This window comes from Ovis aries, chromosome X, assembly GCF_016772045.2.
Source record: "Ovis aries strain OAR_USU_Benz2616 breed Rambouillet chromosome X, ARS-UI_Ramb_v3.0, whole genome shotgun sequence".
Taxonomy (NCBI): domain Eukaryota; kingdom Metazoa; phylum Chordata; class Mammalia; order Artiodactyla; family Bovidae; genus Ovis; species Ovis aries.
In genome coordinates, this window is record NC_056080.1 from 81,420,998 (window position 1) to 81,433,559 (window position 12,562).

General features: G+C 37.9%; 1 protein-coding gene across 3 annotated transcripts in view; it reads right to left on the reverse strand.

Annotated features, from left to right (window-relative positions):
- F8 (coagulation factor VIII) overlaps nucleotides 1-12,562 on the reverse strand; it is a 137,569-nt gene that overhangs the window by 84,100 nt on the left and 40,907 nt on the right. For all 3 annotated transcript variants that reach the window (XR_006058215.2, XM_042241550.2, NM_001172550.1), the window contains 1 exon segment: nucleotides 1,324-1,417. Coding sequence is in view for 2 of the 3 variants with exons in the window: in XM_042241550.2 (XP_042097484.1) it covers nucleotides 1,324-1,417 (94 nt within the window). In the remaining variant the exon portion in view is untranslated.

Here is a 12,562-nt window from a genome sequence, read left to right on the forward strand (position 1 = left end):
CCCATAGGATTTTACAGGAGCCTGGTAGGCTACAGTCCATGGGGTTGTAAAGCGTCAGACACGACTGAGCAACTTCACTTCAATATACTGCAAGCTAAAATTCACCATGATTTTGAACTACTGGTAGAGAATAAAGAAGGATAATCCATTTGACTGTAACAGTAAAATCATTGGAACTGTAGACAAAAGAATAACCATAGCACACCACCTAGTTCTGCAGTAAACTCATATTCTTATAATAAGAAACACATACTACAATAATATAAATGCTGGGTTTTGACTTTTAAAGTTTAAAATAAATATATAGAAAAAGCAAGGAGTTATTTAAAATTAAAGAACAAAATGTAAATGTTATCAGTTTTAGTTTTATAAAAGTAAAGGTATGGCTGGTAGCAGTTGAGAAATGGAAGAATAGATGAGAGGAAATAACAAAGGGAACAGTTGTTAGTACTCTTAGTGTAATATCATAAAGATATAAAAAGCAGGTATTTAGCATATTATTAACGTTCTGCCAATTGAGGAACTAAAAACAGTGATAAAAGTCTAAAACAACTGGAATAGGAAGAGGTATAATGCTAAATCCTTATTTAACACAAAATTAAATATATAATGTTGTAACTATAAATATATATTTATATAAATAACTTTATATAAATATATAAAGTTGTTAAACAAAGGAGTAGCAAATAAATGATTTTTTTTTGAGATACAGAGGTAACTGCCAAAAATCTAAAGCAGAAATGCTTAAAAATGAAGGCTTTCCAACCCAGAATTCTATGTCCAGCAAAAGTATCCTTCCAAAGTGAAGGCAAGGACTTCCCTGGTGGTCCAGTGGTTAAGAATCCACCTGCCAATGCAGGGGACACAGATTCGATCCCTGGTCCCTGGAAGATTCCACATGCCATGGAGCAACTAAGCCCCTGCATCCCAACTACTGAGCCCATGTGCCCTAGAGCCCATGCTCTGTAACAAGAGAAGCCACTGCAGTGAGAAGCCCACACACCACAACTAGAGTAGCTCGCTCTCTGCAACTAGAGAAAGCTTGCAGGGAGCAATGAAGACCCAGCACAGCCAAGCAAATAAATAATTTATAAAATAATTAAATAATTATTTTACAAATACATAATTTGTAATAAAAAATTAATAATTATTTTACAAATAAAAGAGTGAAGGTAAAATGAAGACATATTTTTAAATAAAATAAAACTTAAGAGAATTAAGGATGGGGTGATACATGTGCATGATTGTAGTTGTTGTTGTTGAGGCCTGTCCTAATCTGTATCTACAGGTAAGTAAGACCTAGAAAGTTGAGGTAAAGCTTACCTTTTGGAAATCTCCCTGAGTGCAAAGGACTGACATCAGTGATTCCATGAGGGTAGATGTTATATGGCCGGCTTGCTTGATTCTTAAATATAATCTGAAAGTATAAATGAGATATAAGGTTGAGCACTAAGACAATTAGGATCAAGAAGCAAAATGTGGCCTGTCTCCAGAAAATAAAAGCTGCCTTGTATCTACAGTATAGGGGTTTGAGCCTAGATAAAGCTCAAAATATGTGTTCTTTTGGTAAAATTGCTCAGATAGCTACTTAGGTTTTTCACTAAAGGCTCATTTATTTTAAATTATTTAAAATTCATTTATTTAAAATTATTTTAGTTGCTTCAGGAAGAATTCCTTGTACCTTCTGACACTAGTACTTGAAATCTGGATGTCTGCTGAGGGCACTGCTTCCCTTCAGTCTTTTGCACAATTTGGGCAATGAGTTTCCTATAGTGGAGAGGAAAATAGTGGTTCAAGTGTTAAAATCTTCACTGGATGAGCAGGCAGGACCAGGGGCACAGTTGATTAGAGCATTAAGCAAAGATGGCAGCTGGCATCATATGACTGCCTGAGCTTTCCAAAAGAGACGAAGAATAGAAGAGTGATAACATGGGAGCATCATTAAGCACCCTGAACTTATCAACCAGGCTCTATACTGAGGTTGCGTGAGATGATTAGAAAAAAAAAAAACAAAACAAAACACTTCTATTTGCAGGCTTATCTTACACTCACTCATTTGGGAAAAGCCCACTGACAACCTGTTCCTTGCCTGCCCCTAAGCAGCAGAATGATGTAGGAGAAAAATCACACAGCTCTGTGTGATTTAATTAATTAACTTATATAATTAAATTAATCAATTATATATATTCAGTTCAGTTCAGTCACTCAGTTGTGTCTGACTCTTTGTGGCGCCATGGACTGAAGCATGCCAGGCCTCCCTGTCCATCACCAACTCCCAGAGTTTACTCAAACTCATGTCCATTGTGTCAGTGATGCCATCCAACTAGCTCATCCTCTGTCATCCCCTTCTCCTCCCGCCTTCAATCTTTCCCAGCATCAGGGTTTTTTCTAATGAGTCAGCTCTTCCCATCAGGTGGCCAAAGTATTGGAGTTTCAGCTTCAGTGTCAGTCCTTCCAATGAACATTCAGGACTGATTTCCTTTAGGATGGACTGGTTGGATCTCCTTGCTGTCCAAGGGACTCTCAAGAGTCTTCTCCAACACCATAGTTCAAGAGCACTAAACATAATTATATATTAATTAATGTAATATCATTATTAATGATAAATTAATGATCAAAAATCTCAAACAGATGCTCAAACTACCTAGCTATTCTATTATGTTTTCTTAGAAATTAATCTTCCCACTTACTAAGCTACATTTTGCTTCCTGATCCTCATGCTCAGGTACTTCTTTTTTCACTGAGAAGAGAGATGCATTCAGAAAAGAAATTCCTCATCCTCACACCCTCAAGTCTACCAACCTAGATGCATATATGACCATATTTTCTCCTGTTATAATGAAGTCTTATCTAATGACGACATCTCCTCCTGTGTACTAGTACATAATGAAGTGCCATTTTATTTTATTTTATTTTATTTATTTTTTTTTTGAAGTGCCATTTTAAAACCTTCCTTTTGGAATAGAAAAGAGAACCCAGAATTAGATCCACACAAGTACAGTCCATTGATCTTTGACAAAGAAGCAAAGACAATCAAATGGAGCAAAGAAGGTTTTTTCAACAAATGGGGCTGGAACAAGTAGACATCCACATGCAGGAAGAAGAAGAGGAGGAGAAAGGAGGGGAGGAAAAAGAATCTAGATGCAGACCTAACCTTGCACAAAAATTCAGAAAAATAGATCACAGAGCTACATAATTGATTTGGAATTCTTATGTAAGATTTGCCCCTACTCTTCCATTTATTTATTTTTCAATCATTTATTATCATCAATATAGACTCATGCATATTTATTTTATAATTTAAGGTATACTCCACCACTGCTTTACTTATTTGATTGGTTATATTCTTCCAGTTTGGCCATTAGAAGCTCCTGTATTCATTTGACATTATTCTCATTCTTTCATTTTTTGAGCACTTTCTTCCTTTCTGAAACCACAAGATGCTCCAGGCTCATCTTATATCTTCCCTGGCCCAGCCCTAGAATCATCCCTTCTCCAAAGGGCTTTGGTTCCTTTCACTAGAGAATGGTAATTAGAAACCAAGATCTGGGTGTGCTCATTGCTACTGGGGTGTCACTGTTCCCAGGACCTCTTAGGAGGAAATATACTAATTCAAATATACGTGCACATATGTAATTATTTCTGTATGTATCCATCTGTCTCTATAGGCAAACATGAACCTATAGTAATGTCTCCAACTCTAATCCAGTATCACATGATTTATTCTAGCCTTTTCTTTTTATTTATAATTACCCTCTCCCTGGTGGCTTCCCTGGTGGCGCAGGTGGTAAAGCGTCTGCCTGCAATGCGGGAGACTCGGGTTTGATTCCTGAGTCAGGAAGATCCCCTGGAGAAGGAAATGGCCACCCACTCCAGTACTCTTGCCTGTAAAATCCCATGGACAGAGGAGCCTGGTCGGTTACAGTCCATGGTGTTGCAGAGTTGGACACAACTGAGGGACTTCACATGGTCATAGTCATACCCTCTCCAACAGTGACAAATACAGCTCCCACTATCATTAGTAAAGTCATTCATTTACTTAATCTTCAAATAATAACCTGGGGCTTCCAAGATGGCTCTAGTGGTAAAGAATCCGCCTGCCAATGCAGGAGACAGACGTAAGAGACATGGGTTTGATCCCTCGGTCGCAAAGATCCCCTAGAGGAGGAAATGGCAACCCACTCCAGTATTCTTGCCTGGAGAATCCCATGGACAGAGGAGCCTGGTGGGATATGGTCTATGGGGTCAAAAAGAGTCAGAAATGACTGAGTGACTTAGCACACACACAAATAATAACAGTTTTGTTTATTCCTTTCCAACCTTAAAACTTCATATTTTTCTCCTAAGGATATTGGCCAGGATCTCTAGTAGAATATTAAATAAAGGTAGTGATACCTGTTAACTGTTTCTTATCTTGATATTAAACAAGGATTTCTGAGTTTCATCACCAAGTATGATGGTGACTATAGATTTTCTGTAGAGCTTTATCAGGATTAGGATGTCCCTTGCAATCACAATTTCCTATGACTTTTTATTAGGAACAGATTTTGAATTTTCACAAATATTTGTATGAAACTAATGAGATTATTAAATGATATTTTACCTTTTTATGTGTTACTGTAGTAGATTACCATATTTGATTTTCTAAAGTTAAATTCATCTTGTTGTTCAGTCGCTCAGTTGCGTCCAACTCTTTGCGACCACATGGACTGCAGCACGCCAGGCTTCCCTGTCCTTCACTATATCCAAAGCTTGCTCAAACTCATGTCCATCAAGTTGATGATGCCATCCAACCACCTCATCCTCTGTCGTCCCCTTCTCCTCTTGCCCTCAATCTTTCCCAGCATAAGGGTCTTTTCCAATGAGTCAGTTCTTCACATTAGGTGGCCAAAGTATTGGAGTTTCAGCTTTAGCATCAGTCCTTCCCATGAATATTCAGGACTGATCTCTTTTAGGATGGACTGGTTGGATCTCCTTGCAGTCCAAGGGGCTCTCAAGAGCCTTCTCCAACACCAAGTTCAAAAGCACTAAATTCATCTAGTACTCCTCAGATAAATCAATTAGATCACAATATATTTGCAATTGTTTTTATATATTGTACCACTGGGTTTATTAACTTTTGTTTAGGATTTTTTGAATCCATGTTTGTAATACAATTGGTCTGTAACTTTAATTTTCCTTTCTTATACTGTCCTGGTCAGGTTGACAACTAAGGTTGTGCTAGCCTATAGGTACTGGTGGGTCTTTACTTTTCTCTGATACTTGACATTTAAAATTTTAACGTAGGACTTCCCTGGTGGTCCAATGGTTAAGAATCTGCCTGCCAATGCAGGGTACATGGGTTCTCTCCCTGGTCTGGCAAGATTCCACATGCTGCAGGGCAACACATGTACCACACATGTCCACAACATGTGTACCACAACTACGAAAGCCTGCACTCTGCAAGAAGAGAAGCCACCAAAATGAAAAGCCCATGTACAACAACAAAGAGTAGCCCCTGCTTGCCGCAATTAGAGAAAGCCAGAGCAAAGCACCAGAAAGCCAGAGTAAAACGCAGTGAAGACATAAATAAATAAACAAAAATTTGAATATAAATTATATATCCCTTGAATATTGGGATAAATCACCAATAAAATGGTGATCCTTGCTAGGTTAATAGAGATTTTCTTGCAACACATTCAAGACGTGACTTCAGTGTCTTCTGGCTTCCTTTGTTGCTTTTGAGAAATAGGCTGTGAGTTTATGTGGCAGTTTTAGAATATGGTTCTGAAATTCTTTGACATTCCTCCCATCAGAGGTAGGCCAAATTTTCCCTCTCCTTGATTCCCGGTGGTCTTTGACTCTGATTATGCCATAAAATGCTGTGTGACTTCTGATGCTGGGTCTTCAAAGGTGAGGCACTTTCTGACTTGTTTAGCGGAACACCCAAAGTTGGAGTCCAGAGTTGCTAATGTGCTTTCTGCCCTACAAATAGGCCTTTCCTAGATATTTCACATAAATTAAATCATGTAAGTCTTTTTTTGCTTGGCTTCTTTAATTTATCATAATACTTTGAGTTTTACCCATGTTGTATCATGTATGAGTACTTCTTTTAATTGCTGACTAGCATTCCAATTATATGGGTATACTACATTTTGTTTATTCATTCACCAATTGGTGAACATTTGAATGGCTTCCAATTTGGGGCTATTAGAAATAGTGCTGCTGTGAACATTCACATACAAGTCTTTGTGTGGACTTATATTTTCATCTTTCTTGAGTATATGCCTAGAAGGAATTGCTGAGTCACAGAGTAACTCCATTTTTAATGTTCTGAGGAATGGCCAAACTGTTTTTCAAAGTGGCTGTAAATCTCAGACTGGATGTAACTCTTTCCCATCAGAGTTTATGAGACTTCCAATTTCCCTATGTCCTCGCCAATGTTTGCTATTATCTGCCTTGCTGATTATAGCTATTCTGAAAAAGTGCAAGTGTTAGTCACTCAGTCGTGTCTGACTCTTTGCGACTCCATGGACTGTAGCCCACCAGGCTCCTCTGTCCATGGAATTCCCCAGGCAAGAACACTGGAGTAGGTAGCCATTCCCTTCTCCAAGGGATCTTCCCCACCCAGGGATTGAACCCAAGTCTCCTGCATTGCAGGCAGATTCTTTACCATCTAAGTCACCAGTGATTTTGATTTGCATTCCCCCAATAGCTAATGGGCTTCCCTGGTGGCTCAGATGGTAAGGAATCTGCCTGCAATGTGGGAGAGTGAGGTTTGATCCCTGGGTGGGGAAGATCCCCTGGAGGAGGGAATGGTAACCCACTCCAGTATTCTTGCCTGGAGAATCCCATGGACAGGGAGTCTGGTGGGCTACAGTCCATGGGGCCTCAAAGAGTTGGACATGACTGAGCAACTAATCCTTTCCTTTCCAAAGCGAATAATGTTCAGCATCTTTTCATGTGCTTTTTGGTCACTTCTTTATACATCATCTTCGGAGAAATGTCTATACAAATCCTAAAGGACCCCAGGATTATTATTTTTTAGTTGGATTATTTGCCTTTTTATTATTGAGCTATAAAAGTCCTTTATATGTTCTGGATACTATTCTTTTCATCAGATATATGATTTGTAATTATTTTCTCCTATTCCATCAGTTGTCTTTTCACTTTTGGGTTGGTGTCTTTGAGGCACAGAAGTTTTAAATTGTGATGAACTCCAATCTTTTATCTTTTTTTTTTTTTGCTTGTTGCTTTTGATGTCATACCTAAGAAACCATTGTGTAATCCAAGGTTACAAACATTTACTCCTGTATTTTCTTCTAAGGGTTTCATAGTTTTAGCTCTTACATTTATATCTTCGATCTACTTTAAATTTGCATATGGTATGAAGAAGCGGTCAAATCTCTTTCTTCTGCATGTGGGTATCCAGTTGTCCCAGTATTCTTTCCCCATTAATTGGTCTTGGGACATTTGTAAAAAGTCAAACGGTCACTTCTTACACTGTTGGTGGGAATGTACATTGGTGCAGCCACTATAGAAAACAGTTTGGAAGTTCCTTTAAAAAACTAAAAGTAGAGCTACCATATGATATAGCAACCCCATTCTTGGGCATATATCGAGAAAAGATGAAAACTTTAATTTTAAAAGATACATGCACTGCAATGTTCTTTGCAGCACTATTTACAAAACCCAAGGCATGGAAACAACCCAAATGTCCATCGACAGATGAATGGATAAAAAAGATGTAGTACATATATACCATGCAATATTGTTGCTGTTCAGTCACTAAATCATGTCCGACTCTTTGGGACCCATGGACTGTAGCACACCAGGCTCCTTTGTCCTCCACTACCTCCTAGAATTGGTTCAAACTCATGTCCATTGAGTCAGTGATGTCATCTAACCATCTGATCCTCTGTCGCCCCTTTCTCCTTTTGCCTTCAATTTTTCTCAGAACCAGGCTCATTTAATATTTCTCAGCTGTAAAAAAGAATGAAATAATGCCATTTGCAGCAACAGGGATGAACCTAGAGATTATTGTACTAAATGAAGTAAATCAGACAAAGACAAATACCATTTATCACTTAAATGTGGAATATAAAATATGACACAAATGAAGGTATTTACAAAACAGAAACAGACTCACTCATAGAAAACTAGCTTAAAGTTATCAAAAGGGAAGGAGAGGGGAGGGGGATTAAACGGGATTAACAGATAAAAAGTATGATACATAACACAGATAAGCAACAAAGATTTACTGTATATCACTCTAAAGGCAGAAAGTAAGGAGGAACTAAAGAAACTCTTGATGAGGGTGAAGAAGGAGAGTGAAAAAGCCAGTTTAAAACTAAATATTACAAAAACTAAGATCATGGCATCCAGTACCATCACTTCATGGCAAATAGATGGGGAAACAATGGAAACAGTGACAGACTTTATTTTCCTGGGCTCCCAAATCCCTGCAGATGGTGAATGCAGCCCCCAAATTAAAAGATGCTTGCCCCTTGGAAGAAAAGTTATGACCAACCCAGACAGCATATTAAAAAGCAGAGATATTACTTTGCTGACAAAGGCCTGTATAGCCAAAGCTATGGTTTTTCCAGTAGTTATGTATGGATGTGAGAGTTGGACCATAATGAAAGCTGAGTGCCGAAGAATTGATGCTTTTGAACTGTGGTGTTGGAGAAGACACTTGAGAGTCCCTTGGACTGCAAGAAAATCAAACCAGTCAATCTTAAAGGAAATCAGTCCTGAATATTCATTGGAAGGACTGATGCTGAAGCTGAAGCTCCAATAGTTCGGCCACCTGATGAGAAGAGCCAATTGATTAGAAAAGACCCTGATGCTGGGAAGGATTGAAGGCAGGAGAGGAAGAGGATGACATAGGATGAGATGGTTGGATGGCATCACTGACTCAATGGACATAAGCTAAGGCAAACCTCAGGAGATTTTGAAGGACAGGGAAGCCTGGTGTGCTACAGTCCCTGGGGTCACGAAACATTGGATACAACTTGGTGACTTAACACAACAACAACAGGAAATTATGCCCAATATTTGTGATAACCTATAATGGAGTATAATATGCAAAAACACTGAATCACTATACTGAAATTAACATATCTTAACATTGTAAATCAACTATACTTCAATAAAACGTTGAGTCTCCATAGATACGTAGGTTTATTTCTGGATTCTCAATTGTTTTCCATTGATCTACATATCTAACCTTATGCCGGTACCACTCTTTCATGATTACTATAGCTTTGTGGTAAGTTTTGAAATTGAAGTGTGAGTCCTCAAACTTTGTTTTTTCTTTTTACCCAAGATTCATTTGTCTATTAGGGGAGCTATGCAATTTCATCTGTATTTTAGGATCAGCTTGTCAATTTCTGCAAAAACAGACAGTTGGGATTTTGATAGGGATTTAATTAGATCTATAGATAAATTTGGAAGAGCCTTAAAAGTGACTGTTTCAATCTATAAATATTATATGTTTATCCATTTATTTAGATATTTAAAAATTATCTCAGTAACAATTTTTGCATTTTTCACTTTATAATTTTTTACAATATATTTTTCACATTTTTACAGCTTTTTTACAATACATTTTTCAGTTTTCAGTGTCCAAGTCTTATGCCGTTTTTGTTAAATTTACCCCAAGTTATTTCATTCTTTTTATGTTATCATGAATGAAAGCTTTCCTAATTTTCTTTGCAGATTTTTCATTGAAGTATAAAGGAATACAACTTATTTTATTTAATATTGATCTTGTATCTCATAACCTTGCTGTGTTTGTTTATTAGTTTCAATAAGTTTTTAGTATTAAAAGACGCTTGCTCCTTGGAAGAAAAGTTATGATCAACCTAGACAGCATATTAAAAAGCAGAGACATTACTTTGCCAACAAATGTCCATCTAGTCAAAGCTATGGTTTTTTCAGTACTCATGTACGGATGTGAGAGTTGGACCATAACGAAAGCTGAGCATCAAAGAATTGATGCTTTTGAACCATGGTGTTGGAGAAAACTCTTGAGAGTCTCTTGGACTGCAAGGAGATCCAACCAGTCCATCCTCAAGGAAATCAGTCCTGAATATTCACTGGAAGGACTGATGCTGAAGCTGAAACTCCAATACTTTGGCCACCTGATGCGAAGAGCTGACTCATTTGAAAAGACACTGAAGAGCTGACTCATTGGAAAAGACACTGATGCTGGGAAGATTGAAGGCAGGAGAAGGGGACGACAGACGATGAGACAGTTGGATGGCATCACTGACTCAATGGACATGAGTTTGAGTAAACTCCGGGAGTTGTCGATGGATAGGGAGGCCTAGCGTGCTACAGACCATGGGGTTGCAAAGAGTCAGACACAACTGAGTAACTGAACTAAACTGAACCTTTTAAGTAGATTCCTTAGGATTTTCTACATAAAAGATTGTATCATTAGCAAATAAAGACATTATTACTTCTTTCTTTCCAATCTAAATGCCTCTAATTCCTTTTTTTTTTTTTTTTTGCTTTACTGCATTGGCTGCCAGTACAGTGTTAAATGGGTTTCCCCCCATGACTCAGCAGTAAAGAATCTGCATGCCAATGCGAAAACACAGGAGACATGGGTTTAATCCCTGGGTCAGGAAGATCTCCTGGAAAAGGAAATGGCAACCCACTCCAGTATTCTTGCCTGGGAAATTCCATGGACAGAGGAGCCTCTGGCTATAGTCCATGGGGTCACAAAGAGTCGGACATGACTGAGCAACTGAACAATGACAACAGTGTTAAATAAATATAGCAAGAGTGGACATCTTAACTTGTTCCTAATTTCAAAGGGAAAACATTTAGTCTTTCACCACATTATACATTTTTCTTAAATGTTATTCATTAAGTTAAGGATCTTGCATTGTGTTGCTAGTTTACTGACAGTTTTGTCTATCATGAATGGGTAATGGATTTTGCCAAGCCCTTTTTCTTCACCTATTACATGATCACATGATTTTTGTCCTTTGTTCATTAATATGTTAAGCTGTACTAATTTTCATATTTTAATCATCCCTACATTACTGAGATAAATCTCACTTGATTATGGTGTATGATATTTTAAAAGTATTGGTAGATTTGGTTTAATAATGTGTTGCGGAGGATTTTTGCACTTATATTCACAAGGAATTTTGGACTTTAGTTTTCTTTAAAATTTTGGGACTTGTTTCATGGTCTAATGTATATACAGTCTATCCTGGAAATGTTTTGTGTGCATTTGAGAAGAATATGTATTCTATTGGAGTTGGGTGGCCTGATCCATAGATGTCTGTTAGACCTAGTTGGTTTATAGATAAAATGAGATTAGCCATTTGTTGATAAATGGTGAAGCTGAGTGATGGATTCAAGGAAGTTTATTTTACTATTCTAGCTACTTCTGAATAAATTTGATAATTTCTGTATACAATGTAAAAAATAATCCTCCAATTTTCACATTAACAGAAAAGCCTCATAGGATTTAGCATATGTAAGTTCACAACACAGAGAAATGAAAGAATAAGGTTCACCAACGCGAAATGCTGGGTTGGATGAAACACAAGCTGGAATCAAGATTGCCAGGAGAAATATCAATAACCTCAGATATGCAGATGAAACCACCCTTACAGCAGAAAGTGAAGAGGAACTAAAAAGACTCTTGATGAGAGTGAAAGAAGAGAGTGAAAAAAGCTGGCTTAAAACTCAACATTCAAAAAACTAAGATCATGCATCTGGTCCCATCACTTCATGACAAATAGAAGGGAAACAATGGAAACAGTGACAGATTTTATTTTCTTGGGTTCCAGAATCACTGCAGATGGTGACTGTAACCATGAAATTAAAAGATGCTTGCTTCTTGGAAGAAAAGCTATGACAAACCTAGACAGCATATTAAAAAGCAGAGACATTACTTTGCCAACAAAGGTCTGTCTAGACAAAGCTATGGTTTTTCCAGTAGTCATGTATGCATGTGAGAGTTGGACCATCAAGAAAGCTGAGTGCCAAAGAATTGATGCTTTTGAACTATAGTATTGGAGAAGACTCTTGAGAGTCCCTCTAAGGAGATCAAACCAGTCAATCCTAAAGGAAATCAATCCTGAATATCTACTGGAAGGACTGATGCTAAAGCTGAAGCTCCAATACTCTGGTCACCTGAGGCAAATAACTGACTCATTGGAAAAGACTCTGATGTTGAGAAAGATCGAAGGCAGGAGGAGAAGGGGACAACAGAATGAGATGGTTGGATGGCATCATCGACTCAATGGACATGAGTTTAAGCAAGCTCTGGGATTTGGTGATGGACAGGGAAGCCTGACATGCTGCAGTCCATGGGGTTGCAGTCTAACACAACTAAGCAAGTGAACTGAACTGAGGTAGACCTATATATCTTGATATGAAATGATACCCAAGATATATTGTTAAAAATTTTAAATCAAGGTACAGAACAATTTTCAGGGACTTCCCAGGTGGCTCAGTATTAAAGAATCCACCTGCCAATTCAGGAGCCACAGGAGACATGGGTTCAGTCCCTTGGTTGGAAGCATCCCCTGGAGAAGGAAATGGCAATCCACTC